General features: G+C 36.0%; 5 protein-coding genes across 5 annotated transcripts; 4 read left to right on the top strand and 1 right to left on the bottom strand.

The window, feature by feature from the left end:
* Positions 1 to 895: 895 nt before the first annotated feature.
* Positions 896 to 4,019, top strand: LOC102582288 (protein KRI1 homolog). The gene is made up of 2 exons (XM_015304703.1): positions 896 to 2,914; positions 3,673 to 4,019. Exon 1 carries the CDS (start codon positions 1,026 to 1,028, stop codon positions 2,877 to 2,879), a length of 1,854 nt encoding a protein of 617 aa, XP_015160189.1. The 5' UTR covers positions 896 to 1,025; the 3' UTR covers positions 2,880 to 2,914; positions 3,673 to 4,019.
* A 209-nt stretch (positions 4,020 to 4,228) lies between these two features.
* On the bottom strand, positions 4,229 to 4,637 carry LOC102583612 (uncharacterized). The gene has a single exon (XM_006365993.2). The coding sequence runs from the start codon at positions 4,635 to 4,637 to the stop codon at positions 4,269 to 4,271; it is 369 nt and encodes a 122-aa protein (XP_006366055.1). The 3' UTR covers positions 4,229 to 4,268.
* A 1,605-nt stretch (positions 4,638 to 6,242) lies between these two features.
* LOC102581961 (serine/threonine-protein kinase CDL1-like) lies at positions 6,243 to 9,697 on the top strand. Its single transcript, XM_006365990.2, has 5 exons — positions 6,243 to 6,694; positions 7,873 to 8,054; positions 8,161 to 8,350; positions 8,646 to 9,037; positions 9,193 to 9,697. The coding sequence occupies exons 1-5, from the start codon at positions 6,532 to 6,534 to the stop codon at positions 9,508 to 9,510; spliced, it is 1,245 nt and encodes a 414-aa protein (XP_006366052.1). The 5' UTR covers positions 6,243 to 6,531; the 3' UTR covers positions 9,511 to 9,697.
* Positions 9,698 to 10,508: 811 nt separating this feature from the next.
* Positions 10,509 to 20,051, top strand: LOC102581629 (DNA polymerase I B, chloroplastic/mitochondrial-like). The gene is made up of 12 exons (XM_006365989.2): positions 10,509 to 10,951; positions 12,440 to 13,394; positions 13,522 to 13,713; positions 13,889 to 14,580; positions 16,106 to 16,562; positions 17,477 to 17,572; positions 17,865 to 17,957; positions 18,037 to 18,231; positions 18,423 to 18,515; positions 18,647 to 18,859; positions 18,965 to 19,054; positions 19,505 to 20,051. Exons 1-12 carry the CDS (start codon positions 10,830 to 10,832, stop codon positions 19,664 to 19,666), a joined length of 3,360 nt encoding a protein of 1,119 aa, XP_006366051.1. The 5' UTR covers positions 10,509 to 10,829; the 3' UTR covers positions 19,667 to 20,051.
* A 718-nt stretch (positions 20,052 to 20,769) lies between these two features.
* LOC102581297 (uncharacterized) lies at positions 20,770 to 23,422 on the top strand. Its single transcript, XM_006365988.2, has 2 exons — positions 20,770 to 20,956; positions 22,321 to 23,422. The coding sequence occupies exon 2, from the start codon at positions 22,371 to 22,373 to the stop codon at positions 22,869 to 22,871; it is 501 nt and encodes a 166-aa protein (XP_006366050.1). The 5' UTR covers positions 20,770 to 20,956; positions 22,321 to 22,370; the 3' UTR covers positions 22,872 to 23,422.
* The last annotated feature ends 90 nt before the right edge of the window (positions 23,423 to 23,512 follow it).

Here is a 23,512-nt window from a genome sequence, read left to right as displayed (position 1 = left end):
TCAACATGGTCCGGGAGTCTTATTTCATTAGTATCTACAAGACATGATGTAACTTCAGGCTATTGAGGACATTACCTTAGATAAGAGGGTGTGGAGGACGCGTATTAGGGTAGGAGATTAGTAGCTACTGAAGAGTTGTTTTGCTTTTAGAGAGTTTAGACTTGTTGTCGTTCTTACTTTTGATATCTATTATTGTCTATTGATTACTTTGATTATCGCATTATTTTATAGTTCTTTATTCCTTTCTCGTAGGCTTTCCTTGTTAGTAGTTTAAATTTTCTACACCATTTTTTTTATACTTGGATTTGTTACCCTTAAGTCGAAGATCTTTCGAAAACAGTTGTGTTTACTTTATTCTCCCAGTCTCCCTATACTCCCGTCATACAATTTTACTGTATATGCTACTATATCGCTCCTGTGTAGGGGTCGGTCTATCCCATAAAAGGGGTCCTCCTATCTGAAAGGGATTTCGAAGCCAGCTAGTCTCCTATTCTGTATCTCGTAAGCTGGTTGTGCAAAATTTGTTTGTTCATACAAGCAATGTGATTTTGGGATGTTTTGTTTGCTCAGTCGGCCAGTTTTTCATTAAACAGGCATGATAGTCTTCAACTACACAAAAATTGTGCGGAGAACTAGTAAGAATTGTGTATGTCATCCAATTCTTTGACGCATGTCGAGATTACTCTAGCACTCTTAGTGACGCACCAAATATTAATACTTCTCATTTTTCTTAATTTGACTCTAAAAATATTTTTTATAAAAGACTAATCAAATACAATTTACTTATTAAGAATCACTTTCGGATTGAATTACCTAAACATAAAATTTTTTTCCTTTAAAATATATTTTAATGGAAAGCTATTTTAATTTATTTATTTTTAAATTTCCCCATTTGTTCCTCAATTTCCTGAGCAACATAAACCCTAAATCTTAGATTCTTAGCTATTGCTTCTCACTTTCAAAACCCTAAACAGAGACAAATCAAATTGAATTCGCCGGCCGCCGCCGCCGCCTTAAAGAGAAAAATGGTATTGAAGCTATTCGAGGGTGACGATGATGAGTTGGACAAGATTGAGATTAACGAGGAATTCGCCCGCCGGTACGAGCACAACAAGAAAAGAGAAGACTTGCAAAAGCTGGAAGAGCTGAAGAAGAAAGGCATAGTTGATGACTCCGACACAGCATCCGACGACGAAGAAGATGAGGATTTGGATCCTTCAAGTAATTTAAAGTTTTTTGATGGTTTGCTTAAGATTAAAAAAGGTGACCCTGTTTTGAATACTAAAGATGCTAAGTTATTTAATTCTGAATCTGAAACTAATTCTGAGTCGGAGGAGGAAAAGGAGAAGAAAGTGAAAAAGAAAAAGCAAAAGCCAATGTATTTGAAGGATGTAGTCTCTAAGCATTTGATTGAGGAGGGTCCCGAATTCGGAGACGAAGAGGATGAGGATGAGGATGAGAAGAAAGTGAAGACGTATTCTGAGGAGCAAGATGATTTGAGAAACGAGTTTTTAAATGCTGTTAAGGAGGAGGCAGAAGAAGAGGGGGATTTGTTTAAGGTGAAAGAGACTGAGAAAGATAAGGAGGAGGGTGACCCGGAGTTTACTAAGAAGTTGGATGAGTTTTTCGGGGAGGATGATAAGCTCGATGAGGAGACGGTGTTTTTAAAGGATTTTTTTAGGAAGGAGATGTGGAGGGATGATGAGGAAAGTAGTAAGAAAGGGGATGAAAAGATGGAGGAGGTGGAATTTTCAGAGGATGAGGAGGAGATTGAGAGACAAGAGGATTATGAGAGGGAGTTTAATTTTAGATTCGAGGAAAATGCAGGTGATCGAGTGTGGGGACATTCAAGGAAGGTGGAGGGATCAGTGAGGAAGAAGCCAAATGTGAGGAAGTTGCAGAGAGAGAGAAAGGAAGAGAGAATGGTGCAGGCGGAAGAGGAGAGAAAAGAGGAGTTGAAACGATTGAAGAATCTGAAGAAGAAGGAGATGAAGGAGAAGCTTGAGAAGATTAAGGAGACTGCTGGGATAGGAGATGACGGGGTTTGTTTGTTGGATATGGATGATTTGGAGGAGGAATTTGATCCAGACAAGTATGATAGAAAGATGAAGGCGTCTTTTGGTGATGCCTACTATGACGGGGATGATATGGATCCTGAATTTGGAAATGATGAGGATGAACTTGAGAAGCCAGATTTTGACAAGGAAGATGAGTTACTGGGACTCCCCAAGGGATGGGATAATGTGGACGAGCCTCGTGATGGGTTTTTATCAACTAGGGAAAAACTTCTGAAAACTATAGAGAATGAAGGTGATCACGAGCAAACAACAGATGACAATAACGTAAGTGAAGATGACGATGAGGCTGCTGAAGAAGGTAAACGAAAGAAGAAACGGAAGCGGACTAATACAGTTATGAAGGCAGTTAGAGAAGAACTAATGGAGGAGTATTATAAATTGGACTATGAGGATACTATTGGGGATTTGAAGACAAGATTTAAGTATAGGCCTGTCAAAGCTAAAAGATTCGGGCTTGCTCCAGCGGAGGTGCTAATGATGGAGGATACGGAGTTAAATCAGTATGTCCCTTTGAAGAAGATAGCGCCATATAGAGAAAAGGAATGGAAGGTATCCCGTTTGAAAATGTTGCAACTGAAAGATGTGCCAAAATCTGACAAGAAGCCAAAGTTTGATAATAAGGAAAAAGTTGAAGCTGAGACCGATGATAGGAAAAGGAAACAAGAAGAATCTGACGGAGACACAAACAAACAATCCAGGCGAAGTAGGAAACGAAAGAAACAAGCTGAGCATAAAGTATCTACATCAAGGTTTAAGATATATTCAGCTACCCTATCAGGGTCAAACAGCAAAAAGAAGTAGCCGCCATTTAATGGGGGAGCAGTTTTGTATTACAGGTAGTTTATTTAAGACTTATTTTGCAGCATGTTCGTTTTCAAAGTGGTTTGTTCGAATCATATTATTTATTTCAGATTGTAATTCTGTTATGTGGAAAAAAAAATGTATCTGGTATTGTTTTAGTTGATACTATCAAGTACATTTGTTTCATGATGCTGTATTTTGGAAAAGTAATAAAGTAGTTCGGAAGTTTAAATGTCACTATAGTTTTTAATGCCTGGAATTGTTTAGTCTATCTGAAATCAAGTAAACAACTAACATAGAATCCTTCAGACTACTGTCGGTCAACTCTATTATCATACAGATGATGAGTCGGCTTTGTAGATGTATAGTGGTTGTGTGATCAAATACGTGTCCTATATACCATTTATCGTAGATAGATTTGAGAATAGGTGTGATAGCAAGGTCCTTTTTTGTGTTTTTTCCCCTGTATTGAACCAAAGCAATGGGAGAGAGAAGAAGAGTTACACCAGTAGAATGGGAGAACGGTAGAAGTGTATTTGTGGTAGTTATACGTGTATTAGAAGTGAATAGAAATTTACTTTTTATCAGAAAAAGAGTTGGGTATCACAGCACTATATCAAACAATGAGGTGGGTAATGGATAAATTGAACATCAAGTTTGCTATGCATTGAGAAGAATCGATTATTGTTTTGTTAAGTAGAATTGCCTCAATTCATTTACTCAACTATAAAGTTGGTTTTCATTACTGTGCAACTCTCATGTACTAAGGTCTTCTCTCTGACATTGATCGCAGTTATGAAGCAAATTGCTGATTACAAGGTAGATATCCGGGAGTTCATGTTGTAGCTTTCAAAGATGCAGATACACTTCACCTGTGCAGCTTAGTTTGAAAAATGTCTGAGTTGCTGAAGTTCGTTGTCATGCTTGAGGACGTGTATCTTCCGTGTTCTCAAGCATAAACTTTCATTTTAAGGAACTTATTTGTTGAGTGGTAGGAGCTAAGTGTTTTAACAGGAAGTTCATATTTATTGGAATTTTGCAAATTAAATTTCCTTCTTTTGCCAATTCTTACTAAGAGTCTTGAGAGGAAACATGTATCAGATCACTCATTTTGATCCTAAAACAAATTTTTTTTGTTAATGCTAGTGTTTGTTCTTTATAACAACCCCTATTTTTGCTGCTTGTTAATGACAAACCTGTGTTTTACCCCCTTGTGTGTGGTGTAGTAGTCCACGAGGTGGGTTGAGAACCATGCAATCTCAGGTTCAAATCCGAGACAAACACACTAGGTATCATCATTGCAAATGTTAGATTACAATATAATGTTTTGTTTGTAAGGTTGAGAAATATATGAGTAGACGTTAAGACTCGAGTCTGAAAGAGTATATTCTAACTTAATCTGATAGCATAAAAGTTCTTTACACCGTCAGTACATATAACATAAACTCTCTCTTTCAAGAACACACACCATACCATCTTCAAATTGCAGATAATGGAGCTGGTGGGAGCAGTAACAATGCTACAATAATACATCAATATATAACCAAAACTTGGATTAAAAGGGAAAATTTTAGGCCAACATTTATTATCAATCTTATTAACCACTTCACAACAAGAAGAATCAAGCCATCCAACACCAGTAAATACTTTATAAACTCCTTTTACACAACCATTTATGTTTTTAAGTGATGACCAACATTCAACAACTCCATCATCATTAGGACTTGGTGCCAATTTAATTGGATCAAATCTAGCCATGACTAGTGAATTTGTCATGCATAATATACTGAAAAATACAACTAGCTTTAGGGATTTTGTTGCCATCATTTTTTGAAAAGTAAAATAAAAAATCTCTTCCTAGTTTTGAGTTTTTTTTTTTTTTTTGGATGATATTTGGTGGATTTTGTGTGAAATTGTTAAGGTATTTATTAAGAGACCCAACATAAATTCATTTATCAACCAATTTAAAGTAATTAATTACCTAAAGTTACAACAAAAAAGTAGCCCCTTCCTAAAGAAGCAATAAATACTAATCCTAATAAAGTCTTATATATATATATATATATATATATATATTACTAAATGTTAAGGTTAAACAAACCAAATTAATAAACTGATACTTGTTATTCTTTTCTCATAAATTTTGCCTATAAATGTCACAATCCAAAGTTCTTACAACAAACACTATTAGTTCATCTAAAAACATTCTAAAGTCTTATATTCAACTATGCTAATTTCTTTATCATCCATATTAATTGTGTGGTCAATTTATTGGTGGATTATTCCCTAATTTTGGAGGATTAATAGGTCCTGATTTAATCACTCGTTTGGTAGAGCGTATCAAAATAATGTCAAATAAAGTGTATTAATAATGCTTGTATTGGTTATGCTTGCATTAATTATACATAGATATTTTTTATGCATCTTTTGGTTTGGTGTATTAAAAGTTGTATGCATTGAATAAAAATATTAATTAGAAAAATATCCTCTACAATTATAATGAAAAAGATGTAAAAGGAATCTTGAGGGGTAATTGGTTCTTTAATTATCCTAATGCATGCATTAAATCTCTTGCATTGGTTATACATAGATTAAAAAAGTATATTAAATAAAATATTATTAATATGCAAAGTTAATACATGTATTATTTCTTCTAATATACTCTAACAAACGATCCCTAAATGTTTAACATCACTTAATGATGTTCCTAATTGTATTGAAGATTTAATAACATTTTTTTAAGTATTCAACCCCATTTACTTGGTCCTCAATGTTGTAAAGCTGCTTTAAATATTGATGATGGATGTTGGCCAATTTTTATTTTTTTTCCATTTAATCCATTATTCGACCAGTTAATAAGAGTTTTTTGTTCTTCAGATGGTCATTCCTATGAATAACTCGAGAGTTGAGATCGATCTCTCCTCAATGTCTTTTGAGTCAAGTTTGTTGTATAGGGCTTGCCTAATGTAGTTTTTATCTTGTGTGTGGTTAAGATGTATTTCCGCTATAATAGGTTAAGATACGTTTATAGTGTAAACATTTTTTATATCGTGTAAATAAGTTGTATTCGAGTGAAAGTGAGATATTTGGTATTTTGATATATCACTCTTTTATATATTGATTGAATATAGGCGAGATGAGGTCTTTTATATACTTTTCAACAACACTCGCATTGTAAACTGACATTTCAAATTAAGTTAAAGTTAGCAAAATGTATTATTTCCATTTATCCCCGAAATTCTTGGCTTTAAAATCAAAACAAATAATTATTTTATTATTATTTTAAAAAGAAAAATATTTATATTTTTTTCATTTCATTACAAAAATATGTAAAAGAGCAATGCATTTCTTGTTTCTTTTTTTTTTCACCTGAGAAACAGAACTTAAGAGATAAATAGTCTTTTTTCTCTTAGTTTTTTGTTTCTCCGGTGACCGTCGCCGCACGGTTCACCGTCGACGGGAAAATTAGGGCTAATTTTTGGGAATTTCGAAAAAATGTTCTAATTTTCCAATTGAAAATTTTGATGATAGTGTTCGTGAGTGTGTGTTGGTATTATTTGAATTCGTTTCGACTTTTTTTTTTGAAATTAGGTCGAAATTTCAGGCGAATATATTGTTGATGATTTTGAGGAATTGTATTTGTGCCTAAGATATGATATTAGGTAGATTAGTGAAAAGAGGTTGGCTGATTTGGTTTCCATGTTGTATGACGATGGATGATAACAATCAAATTAGTTCTTTGGAAGATAGCATCATTCATCAATGCAAAAACGCCAATTCTCCAGCACAATTTACCAACATTTCTCTTAAAACTGGTAATTTTTATGCGTCTTTTCCTCTCATCTTTCGTAGTGTAAGATTGTGCAATTTTGCTCTATTGGAAACAGCCTCGAAAAGATATGGTCTCGAGACCTCACTTGTGGGATTACAGTAACTGGATATATTGTTGTTGTGTTACATTTTGCAATTTGTTATATGACTTCCTCTGTTTTTTCTGTGTTCTATTATGGGAAATGTCTGAATTTACCTTGGAATATGGCAGTTTTGCTCTCCATTATAAGTCATTTGCGCGTTTGGCGTTGATAAATTATTGGACATTGACTTTAACGAACTCTGATTTTATAAGATTATACTGGATAAGTTGTTGTTGTTTGACTTTAATGAGTTACAATGTGGAGTGGGTAGATTGTACATGTCAAACTAAGAGAAAAGTGTCCAAGTTTACCTTCTTCTATATGAAATATTGTAATTTTACTCTCGTTTAGACGTCATTCATGCTCTTGTTGTTAACAAATTATTTGGCCCTCGAGTTTAATGAGCTCTAATGTGGAGTAGGTAGATTGTACATGTCAAAATACTTCAAGAAAAATGTCCAAATTTACCTTCTTCTATGTGAAGTATCATCATTTTACTTTCCTTTATACATTATTCATGTTGTTGTTGTTAACAAACTATTGGCCCTGACACTAACGAGTTCCAATGTGGAGTGGGCAGATAAATTCTACGTGTCAAAATACTTCAAGAAAAATGTCAAAATGTACCTTCTTCTATACTAATATATCGTAATTTTACTCTCCGTCATATGTCATACCTGCCCTTCGTTAACCAGTTCCAATGTGGAGTGGGTAGATTCTACGTGTCAAAATACTTCAAGAAAAAGGTCCAAATTACTCTTCTTCCTTTGATTATGATATGAAATTACCCTTTGTTGGGAGCAAATTCAAGATGTAACTATTTGCTAACAACATGCGTATGAATGATTAGTAAGTATAATAAGGGTAAATTTAGACATTCCGTAGAGTAGAGGAGTACTTTTATACTTTTCCCTTATATTATTGATTTGATGGTCCCCCTTTTATGTTAACCCACAATTTGTTGTTCATTAGTTTTTTGGTTGAAACCTTGCAAATGACTAATGAACACCGTTCACTAATATTGCTTTCGATCAAGGCATTGAGCAATTGTTTGTTTTCTATTTGTTGAAAATATTCAGATAGCAGCAGAAGGAGATACATAGCTACAGAAATAGAAAAGTTTGGAAAAGGGAACATTTCAGCTCAAGCCTTCACGTTCCGTGAGTTGTGTCTTGCAACTCAAAACTTCGACTATGAATGTTTGCTTGGTTCAGGTGGTTTCGGGAAAGTGTACAAAGGTCACATTAAAAGCAAGAATATGGTACTCTCCCTTCATTTCGTTTGTTTGAAAATTGATAAGCTTTCTTCAACTCTAAAAGAAAACAAAGGGAAAATGATTTAACTATTGTTTTTTTCATGTTGCTTAGGCTGTTGCTGTGAAGCAACTTGACAGGAATGGTTTCCAAGGAACTAAAGAGTTTCTTGTGGAGGTTCTACTGTTGAGTCTTCTCCGTCACTCTAACCTTGTAAATTTGATAGGATACTGTTCAGACGGTGATCAGAGAATATTAGTCTACGAGCTCATGCCAAATGATTCTTTAGAAGGTCACCTTCTTGGTATGCATTCATATCCGACCATCTCCAAATTTCGTTAATTGAAGAACTCAAGTTCGAAACCCCTTACCAGTGAAAGCAAGGGGTTTGCCTTCTGGGTCAAGCTCGTCGCACCGGGCTTGCCTAGTGCGGGTTACCTCTCCTATGTGGTTTGCGAGTAGGGTTTTACCCTGTGCGCACCCAAAGGGTAGCGGTTGCGGGTTTCCCTTGCCATCAAAATAAAAATAAAAATATGCATATCCAATAACTTGATCAATGAGTGTCATTCACAATAATATAATTTCCCATTGTTTGACAGAACTTGGTCCAGATCAAAAGCCTCTTGATTGGTATACAAGGATGAAAATTGCAGCTGGAGCAGCAAGAGGACTTGCATACTTGCATGAAACGGCTAATCCTCCGGTGATTTATCGGGACTTTAAATCATCCAACATACTTTTAGATGAGAATTTTGATCCCAAGCTTTCTGATTTTGGACTTGCCAAGCTAGGACCAACAGGTGACAGGTCTCATGTGTCAACCAGGGTCATGGGAACCTATGGTTATTGTGCACCTGACTATGCTTGCACAGGTAAATTGACCGTTAAGTCCGATGTTTATAGCTTCGGTGTAGTCCTTTTAGAAATCATCACAGGAAGAAGAGTCATCGACAGCTCCAGACCCAGCGAAGAAAAGAACCTCATCAAGTGGGTAAGTTTCAAGAATTCAATGTCACTAAACTCCATCATTTCATTTTATATGACACGTTTTCCTTTCTAGGCTGTTAGTGCCAAAAGTGTTTCTCTTTGTTAAACTCCGTGCCTAGCAATTAGGAACCTATCTTTATTTGACAAATTGATGGGCAGGCACGACCACTGATCAGCGATAAGAAGTTGCACTCAATAGCAGATCCATTGTTACGAGGGAACTACCCGAGGAAGGCATTGGATAAAGCTCTAACAGTTGCAGCAATGTGCCTGCAAGAGGACGCCAGTACGCGACCTTTAATCAGTGAAGTAGTGACTGCTTTAGACTATATATTGAATATCAAGAAACTCGACGAAGATCATAAGGAGGAAACTGCAGATGATACTTATAAATCTCCACCTGCATTGCAAACTATTACAAGTCATGTCGATCGTATTGCAAGTAATAAACCTAAATGTGTTAGAGAAAGATACTAAATCCGTTTTCTGGGCACGAAACACTTGTATTTCTGTGAGTTTTTCTGGGTTTTGTGTAGTGTTTGTCAGTATGAATGTCCATAGATTTCTTATATACAGGTCATCGAGTTACATTGATAATGTAAAAATTCTTTATACAGTCAGTGTATAACTTAAATACTTAGGAAATCGGATCATTTACCACTTACTTGTATTGATCATCAAAGTACACTACGATCATCCACAGACCTCACTTGTGGGATTACACGAGTATATTCTTGTTGTATTTTTGGAAAAAAGTAATGTGTTTGGATTAGATCTTGATAAAGTATATATTTATTTATTTGTAAGAAACCACACTTTTGGATTATTATTTACTCTTTATTTCCCTTTATATTAAAGTTCAACAAATTCCCTAAAAACTATATCAATTTCAAAACCTCATATGAATAAACCCAAAACTTGATAAAACTAAATAAAACTTTTCAAAAAAAAATTGGCATATACTAGTGGCAATATTGTGATATTGCTATGAATTATGTGCGCTAATAATAGGGACTGTTTGGTTTAACGTATAAAACAAAATTATCTTGGTGCAAATTTCAATTTAAATAATATGTTGTTTGGTTGCCTTTTGCCTTTTACCTATAAACAATATATGTATAAGTTATACATAAATTTATTTATTATTTTATCTTATAAATAATACGAGTATTAATAAAACAAAGATTAAAAACAACAAAATAATAAAATTTCCCCTCACATATTTTTTTAAAATTTCTCTTTTAAAATAACTTTATACGAGATAATCCCCTAATTTTCAAAACCAAACAACCCCTTAAAATTTTAAATGTATTCTAATAATTATACAATAATGAAAAACTTTAACAAAAAGTGATTAATAATCTAACACATAGCTCAAAATATATAATTAGTGAGACTGACTCGAGTGATAAAAAAAAAAAAAGAGCTAAAGGCCTTATTTTTGTTCAAGAAAAGGGTTTTAGTAGACTCCTCAGCTACTAAATACAGCAATACTCCTTTTTCTCTTCTATCTTCCTGTCTCTCTCAGTATACACAGTACTGATTGTCTTTGTTCTGTTCTTCTCCATCATCACTTGCAGACAAACAAGAAATTAAAACCCTTGTAAAACCCTAAAAAAAGATTCCAACTTTTACAGTTTCAACCCCTTTTAATTCATTTTGTTTATTGTGTGGTTAAAATTTTTAAAAAATAAATATTTGTAAAGTTTATCAACACGGCCGCTCAGTCTTCCCTTTTGAGCTGCACTAGCAATAAGCTAGTTGGCAGAAGAAGTAGAGCTACTGCTGCTGTGGCTATGGCATTTTTGGGTCTTTCTGTTCAATCTTCCCCTTTTAAACCCACTTCTTATGTTTGGTTTTCTCCTCATTCTTTCTCCTCTCGCACTTTTTGGGCTTCTTCTGGTAAAGCCCTACACAGGTTTGACTCTTTTCCTCACTAAAGTTCATTCTTTATACCTTATGTTATGTGATTATACTGTTGTTTTGATAAAGTTTCTATCTTTACACTTTTAACTTCTTGTTCTTCTGTTTTACTGATGTTTTGGGAGTTTTTCCTATGTGGGTGCTTATCTTTTGTTTTATTTGGTTACTCCATGTCCTCTTTTGGATTTCAGGGTGAATAGTACTATTTGGGTTTCTTGTCCTTTGTAATGTTTAAATACTTACAGAAATGAGTTTTTGGTGTAGTTGGATTTTTGTGAAGGATTTTGATGATGTATCTGACTTTATAATTGGACTATTACTGGTATTAATATTGTTATAGCCTGTCTCTGTAAGGTGAGAGTGGAATTTGATACTCCCTAGACACTTGGAATCAAGTGGAGTGATGCTTTTGTACACCCATAATACCTCTTCGCTGCTGAAGTTGTTAATTAACTAATTTAGTTGCTTAAAAGTACTATAGTAGATAGTCTCTGGTTCAATTCCAAGCAGAGGCGAAATCAACATTAGGTGATTTCTTCCCATTTGTCCAAGCCTAGGTGGACAAAGTTATCTGGTACCTGTGCTTATGGGTGCTAGCAGGGACCTTGCGGAATTAGTTGAGGTTCACGCAAGCTGACCTAACACCATGGTTATAAAAAAAAGTACTATAGTAGGTAGTTGATAATACAGTTTGGACGAAGATGATGGGAAAGTCAATAATCAGTTTTCTAAGGGGTCGATTGGTACGAGGAATAAGGGATAATAATCTCGGGATAAAATGCAGGAGGCTAGAAGTATTAATTAATTCTGGAATTATTTATCTCATCATTTGTGCTACGATGATGAGATAAATTATCCCATAGATATGATGGGATATCCCAATCCGTGGGATAACTTTGTCTATCCCATCTGGGATCCCCCATACCAAACGACCCCTAAGAGAAATATCAGGTCCCAATGGAGAAAGATTCTAGTGCTGTTTCTTAACTTCTATTATAGGTGGGGCTCCTTCTTATTCTCGTTCTTTGTCTTGTCTTATAAGCTAGAGTGATAAAAATAAAAGAAGGATCCTTTCTGGCACGATCTTTGTATGATATCATAAAATAAGAAAATGTATGCAGGAAAGAGCTAGAACAGCCCTGAAATCCCTTGTGATTACCGTGGAGGGTGTCAATTTTGTGTTTATTATGGGAATTTGGAATGTATTGGTGATCACGAAATATCATCTAATCTCTTTTTGAAAAGAATGCCATTTGTTTTCTTCAAAGAGGAGGAATTTATGCTTCTTTATCCAGTACTGTAATGCTGATATTATTCCAGTTAGATATCTGTGAAGAGTTTTTGACCATGTATGATCTGATGAATGGGGAGAGAATTGAAAGCATAATGCCAGCTATTTAATGTAGGTTGTGAAGTCCCAGTTTATAGCTAATTGATTTAACCTCTCATTATTTTCCAATTACAAATTGAATATCATTTGCAGGGGGGAAGATTGCAAAACTCGGAGTATAGAAAATGCATCTTCCAGCTTAGCTGTGCTTGGCGATCCCATTAAACAAATATCAAGTCATGAAAGGAAGTTATTCTCTAGTGGATTACAACAGAAAATTGAAGAAGACAGTATTTACGGATGGAATGCTGAAATTGATGCTATTAAAGCTCTTAAAGCAAAAAGCGCCTATAATAGTTATAAAAAGATTTCAGCGGCAAATTGCAGTGTTAGCGCCTCCACAAATCGGAAGGTGAAAGATGAAAATTTTGATGTTCCAATTGAAGTCAATACGAGAATGATGCGTGAGCGTGTCACCTCTAGCTATTCTGCTACAACCTGTATTTCAGGAGGCAGCTTATCTTCAAAAAGCAAACCACCTTATAACCCTAATAGAGGAGAGAAGAAAGACGTTGGAAACTGGAGAGAGTATAAAAACCATTTGCCTCAACTATCTGTAGGTATCAACCATTCAAGAAACAATGAAGTCACATCAATAAATAAGGTTGATGGTCCTAATGTATCTCATTACAAACCATTGTCAAAAGGTTCCCTTCTTAATGGGCAATTGTCGAGCAAAATTATGGAAGCCAAATTGGAAAAAGCAAATAAACTTTGGGAGGGTAATCCATCTAATCAAATAAGAGACAGTGTGAATGGGACTGATACCAAGGTGGTTACTGTCAAAGCAAAAAGTGTTATCCAGGAGCCAGCAACTAATAAAAGGGAAAAGAATGCAATTAAATCCGTGGCAACTGATTTTGTGAATGGGACTGAGACTAAGATTGTCAGTGATGAAGGAACAGGTTTAGGTCAGATTACCCTCCGTGAGAGGCTGGGTGCAATGTATGAAAAAGTGCATATAGTTGACAATTTATCAGCAGCCAAGGAAGTTGTCAGCAAACTTACAAGTCAGTACAAGCATCTCGTCCATGCATGTGATACAGAGGCATGTCTATGTTAATTTTGTTTGGTTTTTGTGATTTCCATGCACATGGAGAATTCTTCATTTGCTATTACATTTGTTGTCCAGCCACTTTAGAACTTATTTACCCTTTTTGATCATTCATACATAGGTAGCGAATATTGATGTTAAGCAGCAAACACCTGTTGATCATGGAGAAGTTATATGCTTCAGTATTTATTCTGGACCAGAGGCTGATTTTGGTGATGGGAAATCTTGTATCTGGGTAGATGTTCTTGATGGAGGTGGCAAGGACCTATTAGTCGAATTTGCTCCGTTTTTCCAAGACCCATCCATCAGAAAGGTAGCCCTTTGTTATGTATCTTTATTTGGGTGATTGACTGATCGTTGGTTCTCTAAATGTCTTTTTCGTGGCTGTCTATTGAAGATCTTTGTTCATGGCTTGTTTCACCTAAAGTCACTTCCCGCATATCATACCATTAACATACAAATTATAATATGCAGTTGTTTATCTGTAGGTCTGGCACAATTATAGCTTCGACAAGCACGTCATAGAAAATTATGGGTTTAAAGTATCTGGTTTTCATGCTGACACGATGCACATGGCACGACTTTGGGATTCCTCTAGACGAATTTTGGGTGGTTATTCATTAGAGGCACTAACAGGTGATTCTCATGTCATGTGTGATGCTAGACTGGTCCATGCTGAAAGGCTGTTCCATGATGAAGGTCTGTTTGGTAAAATATCTATGAAAACTATCTTTGGTCGGAAAAAGCTGAAGAAAGATGGAACTGAGGGTAAAGTAACCATGATTCCTTCTGTCGAAGAGTTGCAAAGGACTGAACGAGAATTGTGGATTTGTTATTCTGCATTAGACTCCATCAGCACATTGATGCTTTATGAGAGCTTGAAGAAAAAACTATCTAAACGGATCTGGACATTCGATGGAGTTCGTAAAGGATCCATGTATGAATTTTATGAGAAATACTGGCGTCCATTTGGTGAGCTTCTAGTTCAAATGGAAACTGAGGGTGTGCTGGTTGACCGTGCCTATCTTGCTGAGATTGAGAAAGTGGCTAAAGCTGAGCAGCTGGTTGCTGTGAATAGATTTCGTAACTGGGCAGCTAAGTACTGTGCTGATGCAAAGTACATGAATGTTGGAAGTGACACACAGTTGCGTCAACTGTTTTTTGGTGGCATCCAGAATAGGTATAAAGCTTTCAAAAAGTACTTTCTTGCAGAGCAACTTAATCAAAAGTGTTTTTGTGTGTCAAATAACTTGCATTTTACAACACATTTCTCGTTCATCTGATACTGGTTGCCAAATAGCATCCCCCTCTGTAATCTTACACCAATGTGTATATTATTGATTTTTGCTGTATGCAAGTCATACATGGTGGAGTAGCTGTCCTTGGCAAATCCAAATGCAAGGCCAGACGGGAATAAAATATGTATAGAAGGTGTAGTCACCACATGAAGAACACAGGCCATAATGCAGTCATGCTTTTGCTGATTTAACATTATCCCACCATATAAGTGTTATTTAATAAAGTTAGGTTTAATTGCTTATCTAAGATACATGAGAGGTGCGAAATATATATATTGCCAATACTCAAGGCTTCACAAAAGTGGAGGGAGTTGAGGAGTCAAGTATAGTGCCTAAATCACTACACCAAAAAACCAAGAAGTACAAACATCTATATTTCAATCTCTGTGTTGCTTCTATGCAGATTTCACCTGTGCGAGAGGTGATGGCATGCTTGTGCATGAGATTCAACTTTCGAGGATCTATGTTCTTACTGCAGTCCAAAAGTATTAATTTGCAGATGCCATTTATACAGCTACATTGAAATCCAGTTTACTTCTGGAGTTTTGCAGTTGCAATATTTTACCCCTCTATATAAATTTTAACACCCTAGAATGAGGAGACAGTTCACCTAGAATGCTAGCGCCATTTCAGTCCAGATGATAGGATATGGGATATGTCACTCTACCTAATCTGTCCTTCATGCTTTTAATCTCAATGATATTTTTTCTTTGTGCTGTGCATCTGAAAGTTGTTGTGTCAAGATGTGTGCTCAGATCAATGGTTGTTGCTGAAATATTTGTTGGTGACATACTAACATTGACTCTTTTCGCGTACCAGCAATGAGAGGAAATACTACCTCTGTCCAGCATCCCATAATTAGAGTCCCTTTTCGAAGGCGTTGGCAAATTTTGGTAATCCCATAAGTGGGGTCTAGGGAGGGTAGAGTGTACACAGACATAGGTTAATTCATTGTCTTAAAATAGAATTTATAGTTTTATAAGCTACACAAAAGATACTAGAGGTTGCAATTCTTTTTCATTCCAAAATGCTATGCATCTTAATGATTTAGTCAAATCGTTCCGTCCTTTGGGTCTGAAGTAAAAAGGGATTATAAATTTGGGACGAAGGGAGTACAACAATTTTCATTGCCTGTATGGACCAATTAAATTATGAAACTGTTGTTAGCTTCCAAGTGAGAAGATGAGTATTTTCCAACTCTGACCAGTATAGACAAGTTCCCTGGCTTCAATTGAAGATATCTCCTTAGTGAGTGCTATATTTTCTCTTTTACAATTTCACGTTGAGTAATGGCAGCATATAATGTCTTTAGTTTCTTTTTTTCCTTCAGATTGTTTTGTGCTTATTCAGTCTATAAATACCTCTCCTTTGATGTTCTTGATCTTCCCAAAAATAATTGCTTTACAGAAGGAATGTTGATGAGAGTCTACCAAATGAGAAAGAATTCAAAGTTCCGAATGTAGATAAAGTAATTGAAGAAGGAAAGAAGGCTCCCACCAAATTTCGTAAAATCCATCTACATAGGATTTGTGATCCTATCAACACTGAGATTTTCACTGCCAGTGGTTGGCCTTCTGTTAGTGGAGATGCTTTGAAGGCTCTCGCTGGCAAAGTTTCTGCAGACTTTGATATTTTTGATGAAGTGGATGGCAATGCTGAGGAAGTTCCTGAAACAAGCGTTGATGAAGCTTTAACTACAAATAACGAATCTCTCAGTCAAAACCCAGAAAATTCAGCTTATGGAACAGCCTACCACGCCTTTGGAGGTGGGCAGAAAGGAATTGAGTCTTGCCATGCCATTGCAGCCTTATGTGAAGTTTGCTCCATAGACTCTTTAATATCCAACTTTATCCTCCCCTTGCAGGCAAGTTGCTTTGTGTTTTGTTCTGTGATGTAGTATATAATCTTTCCTCATGGAACAAGCTAAGAAGTTCAGGGCAAGTTTTACTTGGCTGTCAAATTTGTTAGTTAATCCGCTACCATGTATTTGTTTTTACTTCTACTTTTATTTGGTATGATTGTGGCATGTGATGAGTTTAAATGGAGAAGCGTGGTCAGTGAGGATTCATATAGGTGACCCCAACACTTGTTTGAGACTGATGCATGGTTGTTGTTTGTTGTTGCACTAAGTTTGCGCGGGGTCCTGGGATATTTAAAGGAGAGAAAGAAACTAATCCTCAACTGATTGTTCAAAATAATTTTTCTACTGACGTAATAGTATGTGAGAATGATATTTCCTGAAGTTACATGATGAGACATTAAGAATAGTTATTGTGTTCCCTCTCTCATTTATGAATAACTGAAATTATGTACCTCGTCTGTGGAAGCTTTTCCCAGTATTAGTAAAATTACTCATCAATTATGTATTTCTGAGAAATTTTTTTGCCTCGGGTGCAGTTTGTTTGAGCGACAAAAACTACCCTGACCTAGTTATTCACGGCTCACTGTTTAATCAGGCCTTAGTATGGATTGTTATTGTTGCCTCACCACTGTTTCAAGGAGTTTAGGTGTTCACAATCGTTGAATGAGGGTTTTCTATAGGACAGGTTACTCAAGAGCTTTCTTTGGACTCTTGATTGTGATAGGTTAGCAAGGGATTGGCATTTTGGAAGTAGCCAACAAGGTGTTTGGTTGAGGGTGGAATGTAGAGTAGCCATAACACCATGGAAGATGGTTTTGAGGCAAACTGAGTTATATCTTTCCATGCCATCATGCTTTTTTCCAAAATTGATGTCTTGACTAATTTGTTCTCTAAAAGCATTTCTCTTTCTATCTCAGGGTCATGACGTGTCAGGTGAAAATGGACGGATTCATTGCTCCCTGAATATTAATACTGAAACTGGGCGCTTGTCTGCAAGGAGACCAAATTTACAGGTTTATTTCCTTCACTGACTTCTTGATTGTCATGCATTTTGATTCCCAAATATGCAATCAGCTACTGGTTTATCTTGTTTTAGGTGTTGACCACTCTTCAAGTTTTGATATAAACCCTATAAATTTACTAAAATGTTGTAAATGTTCTCCTTTATCATGAATTGGGCTCATGCTGTATTGCATGGCTCAGGTAAAGAGAAATCAAGTAATAACTTCAATGGTCATCGGTCATCACTTGTGTTCCATTACTTTACTAGAATGTTGTTTCAATGTTTATTTCTTTGCAATACAGAACCAGCCTGCTCTGGAGAAAGATAGGTATAAAATTCGCCAAGCTTTTGTAGCTGCAGAGGGGAATTCCTTGATTGTGGCTGACTATGGGCAGGTATCTAGCTGCTTACTGGTTATAATAGTTGGTATTTCTTGAATTGCTTGCAAAAAACTAACAATTTTCTCAAAATTAGTTGGAACTAAGGATTCTTGCACATCTTGCCAACTGTAAGAGCATGTTGGGTGCATTCAAAGCTGGTGGAGACTTCCATTCAAGGACTGCTATGAATATGTATCCTCACATCCGTGAAGCCGTTGAAAAAGGGCAGGTACTTCTTGAGTGGCATCCTGAACCAGGTGAAGACAAACCACCAGTTCCTCTGCTAAAGGTAACTGCAAACACTTATTGTGGATGGTGAAACTTTCCTATTAATATGCAGAAGACAGGATAATTGTCGGATATAGTATTATACACCTGGTCAGCTACTTCCATGAGGGGAAATTCCACGAACAAGAAATTTAGTGCAAGAAGTATGATTAAGTGGGATTTTAATGCAGTATAATACAAATTCCTTTTCAGGATGCTTTTGGCTCTGAAAGAAGGAAGGCAAAGATGCTCAATTTTTCAATTGCGTACGGAAAAACTACAATTGGACTCTCACGCGATTGGAAGGTACTTCAACATCTTTGAGACAGTTTTTTTTTTTTTTTGTGTATCTGACAATATCTATTTAATTACCTTGATTTTTATACGTATAGTTTTTTAGGTCTGTATGAGCTGAATAAATACTATTTCATACTCAGGTATCTGTAAAGGAAGCAAAGGAAACAGTTGAACGTTGGTATAGTGATAGAAAAGAAGTGTCAGATTGGCAGGAACAACGCAGATTTGAAGCACGCGAGTTTGGACGTGTTCACACACTTCTAGGACGAGCACGCTGGTTTCCGTCAGTAAAAAATGCAACTGGATCCGTAAAAGGTCACATAGAACGGGCTGCTATCAATACTCCAGTGCAGGTCCATCTTAATACACCTTCACCCGCTCTTTTTTTTTTTTTTTGATAAGTTGTCTGCGCATGTATGTCCCCATGTACGCCATGCTGACTTCTGAAGTTTTGACAGGGAAGTGCTGCAGATGTCGCTATGTGCGCCATGTTAGAGATATCAAAGAATGCACGACTAAAGGAGCTTGGATGGAAATTGCTTTTACAGGTTTACCTTCCATTGTCCTTTACTGGATTCATCTCATTTAGGAAAAGAAAAAACAAATAATAACAGAAAAAACTGTATTCTTCTATCTTTTATGTGTTGGTACATCTCTCGATATCTCTCGCTGTAGGCTTCACCTACAACTTTCGAGCTCACCCCTCAAGTTTAACCTCATGTTAAGTTTGGTCAGATGCCTCAATTACTGTTAATTTGGGTAATTAAGTGTTGGACTTTTACCATTTGTTGTGCTTAACTGCAGACAAAAAGATTATAGCCAGAATTTTCATGAATATTTACTATGAGAAAGATTGTTTTTTCATGCAATAGAAAGGGCACGACACATTTAGAATTTTATGTTTGCATAGCTTATAATTATTTGTTGTATGCGCCTTGCAGTACCAGTTAATTGTGTGCGTCATTTGACACTGTACTTAACTGTTCGTCTTGGAACAGGTTCATGATGAAGTTATTTTGGAAGGACCGGAAGAATCTGAAAAAGAAGCCATGGCAATAGTGGTTCACTGCATGTCCAATCCTTTTAATGGGAAAAATATTCTCAGAGTTGGCTTATCTGTCGATGCTAAATGTGCTAAAAACTGGTATTCTGCCAAGTAGATTCGTGGATTTCGTCGACAAAAATACGCGAACTTCTATCAACTCGGCTCCATTCCCTGCATTTATTTTGTGCTATGAAAATGTATAGAGTTTAATCTAACCCAGTCCAGTGAGTCACAGCAAACGGATGATTCTCGCGACCATCAAACTATAACTGCCTTCCTCCCCTCCCCCTTTTTGTGTCATGTAACCTGCTGCTGTTACTCTTATTTTTCAACAGGTATAGATTAGCCTAAGCCTGTAGAGACCTTAATTTGTGTAAATGTAACATATTTTTATTTTTATTTTTTTGTGTTTTTGGTCAAGTTGTATGTAGTCTTGGTTTTCGTATCAAAATCGTTGTAAAATTGCACCTTACCATTCTGATGATGTCTTCCCCATCCTATCTGTGTAGGTGTGTATTTACTAACTTTGATGATTATCGTATTATTTTATTGTAGTTACCGTTCTAAATGCTTTGTTATGCTTTCACTTGATATATTCTTTTTCCGGACTGTTTTTCCATGAGTGGAAGGTTTATAGTTAGGAGCAAGATTTGTGTACATTTACCTCTATAGTAAATGTATCTAAGTGTATGTTGGAACCTCAAAAGGTAATCCCTTTTTAGGATTCTTTGATTCATTAACAAGTAATATTATATAATAATGTGGGACTATATCACGGAAACTATATAACAATGAAATTATTTAGCAAATAATAGGAATTAGTGGAGGACCAAACACTAATGATATTTCAAAGTAAATTACTTTTTTAAGTGGACATTAGTTTATTCAATATATTATGCATTTGATGGAGAATTTTTGGATTATGCACAACATTGTGTCTATCTATGTATTTCATCTTGAGCGTACTTTTGCTAGATTTTACTTATTAAAAGAAATCGTAGATGTTTTGAACGTTCAAACTCCAAGAAATAGTGAAATTTCATGAATGAATTTATCAAGTTCAAATCTTTATCACTTTAAATTATAAAAACAATTTACTTCAAGAATGATGTGTAAAGTTCGAATCTTTATCTGTTTAAATTATAAGAACAATTTACTTGAGGAAGGATCGGTGAAGTTCAAATTGATAAAAGGCTAAAATTTACTAATTTAACAATCAAAAAAGTAGTTCTTCCCCACATCTGAGGCAACAAAAGGTGTGGGTGGGGCCCAACAACAAAAGTTTTACAAATTATTGATGAATCATGTAACACAATATGCTTTTCTGCAGAGCGACACAAAGGGCATTGAATATTTGCTGTCAAACCCCCTCCATTGACAGAGGGGATTTGCTCATCTTTATTAGGTAAACCTTTTTTCAGGGCTCCAATGGCAGCTTTTTTTTTTTCTTTGTTATTTCATTGGGTTTCAGTCCAAGATAATACTATCTGTTTTATTGACTTGTCAAAATTTCAATCTTTGTGGTGTTTTCACATATTTTTAGCTGCTTCTTGTGATTCTTGAGTATTAGTTATATGGGATTTATGGGTCTATTGCCCTTGTCAAGTTATGCATAGATTGAAAATTTGGAGGACTTTTTATGTTTAGGAGGATTCAACTTGTCTTTGCATTTTCAAGAATTTGTTAAGTGAGGGTCAAGACAGTTAGGCTTTTCAGTTTTCCCTTTGAGATGTTGGGTTTGATTAGGTAATGTGTTTGGTGTTCCATCCTAAAATTCTTCCGTCTTTAACTAAATGTCTTTGCTATGTTGACTTGCCAAAGTTTCAATCTTTGTGGTGTTTTCAAATCTTCAGCTTCTTTTTGTGATTCTTGAGTCTATGAAACTTGTCAAGTTGATGCATAGATTGAAAACTTGGAGGACTTTTTCTGTGTGAGGAGAAAAGAACTTCTAATTCAAGGTTCATTTTGCATTTTCAAGAATATGTCAAGGGATGGTTGGTCAGGAGAAAGAACTCTTTCTGTTTAGCATGATAGTTCTTTGTTTTCCCTTTGTGATTTGGGTTTGATTGAGTAACATGTTTGATGTTCCATCCAAGGGTTGTAGTGGGATGGGAAGGATCCCTCCACCTTAAGCAGAAGTCTCGGGTTCGAGTCCTAGGTATGGAAAAAGTCCTAGTAGGGGATGTTTCTCCTTTAAAGGGGTCTTATGCAGCGAGAATTCAGATTAGTCGGACCAAACATGTGTACCTGCACCGGGTGAAAAACCGAAAAAATGTTTTATGTTCCATCTTTTAGCCATGTCTAGTCTGTTTCAATCTTAAGAATCAGTATAACTGGTAAACCATGTAGATGCCCTTTAACAAAAAATCCAGTACGATTCCCTTTGGCTTTTGATCTTTTATAATCTGATAGAATATTTACTAGAATATGCCGACCAGTGAGCTTTATTTTCTCTTATATATGGTTTTCAGGTCCTTATTATGCAGCTTTCTAAAGTTATTGTGATGTGTCTTCGGATGACTTTACTTGTAGGTTCTCGTTACAATTATAGATATTTCTGTGTTTATGTGTTTGTTCCTGATAAATTTAGGATATTGGCATTTATGTGACTGTGCTCTTAGCTCTTTTGCTGTGCTGTTCCTTAATTGACCAGATTTTTAGTTCATATATATAAGTTCATGTCAACCATGATTGTATGAAGAGTTAGATTTTGTTTGAACTCATCTCATCACAGTCGGACTTATGCACGTATTGGTTGTTATTTCACAGGGTTTATCTAAATATCTGGTAGAGCAACCTCAGAATATTTGGAGAGAATTATGGTTCAGACATTAGAGTCCATAAGGGGTGGTGGAGGTTCGATTAAAGTTGGAACAACTGGTACGATCAGTGCCCTCATGTCAAGAGAATTAGATTCAAAGCCATCTGCTTCTACGACATCTGTATCACGTAGGTATAGGTCTCCTACTGTTTGTTCATTTGCTGCTGGTGATGCAACCAGTCCTAAAAGAATAAAGCCAAGAAAATCAATCGATAAAGCTAGCAGCAGCTGGGCATCTGAAGATCATGAAAATGACTCCGAGATAGTCAGGAAGGCGAAGCAATACTACAATTGTAGAACTCCTCAAATTCCTATACTAAAATCAGAAAACATTTCAGTAGATGGAGCTCCTATTAGGAAGAAACCTGATAGAAAGGGACTGGCGTTAGTGGAAATCGTGGACATAAAATGTGGTAGTTCGGGAAAAACACGTGCAAACCTTATGAAGAATAGTCTGAAGAAGAATAGCTTCTCAAAACTTTCTGAGAGCCCTGTCTAGGCATGTGAACCTTGTAAGTGGATCAAGAAATTGCTTTTGGGCGATCACGTTCTGCAACTTCTACCACAGAACAGATGCTGGTTATGAGCTTACTGCTCCCATTCTTTATTTGTTTTATGACCAACGAAACAATCCAAGCTTTTGTCTCGAGTAACTGCTAGGTGAAGGCCTATCTGCAAGTTGCCAAAGGTTGCTACACAGATTATCTTGATGGCCTATTTCCAGCTTACTGAAGTTATCGATTCCTTGCAAGACGAGGCATCCAATTGTGGCTCTGTTGCTTATTAAACTGTAGAATTTCTTGCAGTCATCTTCTCAGCAACAGTAAAGCGTAAGCTGTTATGTCCTGTGTAATGTTTGAAGAGATGTAGTCCTGCCTGACATGAGAATTGGTCATTTTGGTTAGGTTCAAATTCAAAGTGCGTTTACGCGAATTCTTTACCATATCTTCTCAATGTAATTAACTGGAAAGTAATATAATGGAAAATTGAGCAGCCTGGCAATCACCTTATTCATGTGTTGATAATAAAGTTGCTCAACTTTTAACTGCATCTGCATTCAGTTAACTTCATTTCAACACTGGCAACTGTTTTATTGTCATCGTTCGCTGTTACTTCATCGATTACTTTCTCTCTTGTGAC

This window comes from Solanum tuberosum, unplaced genomic scaffold (assembly GCF_000226075.1).
Source record: "Solanum tuberosum cultivar DM 1-3 516 R44 unplaced genomic scaffold, SolTub_3.0 scf00591, whole genome shotgun sequence".
Lineage (NCBI taxonomy): Eukaryota > Viridiplantae > Streptophyta > Magnoliopsida > Solanales > Solanaceae > Solanum > Solanum tuberosum.
The sequence above is the reverse complement of the archived record's forward strand: the minus strand, read 5'-3'. Positions and strand labels throughout refer to the sequence as shown.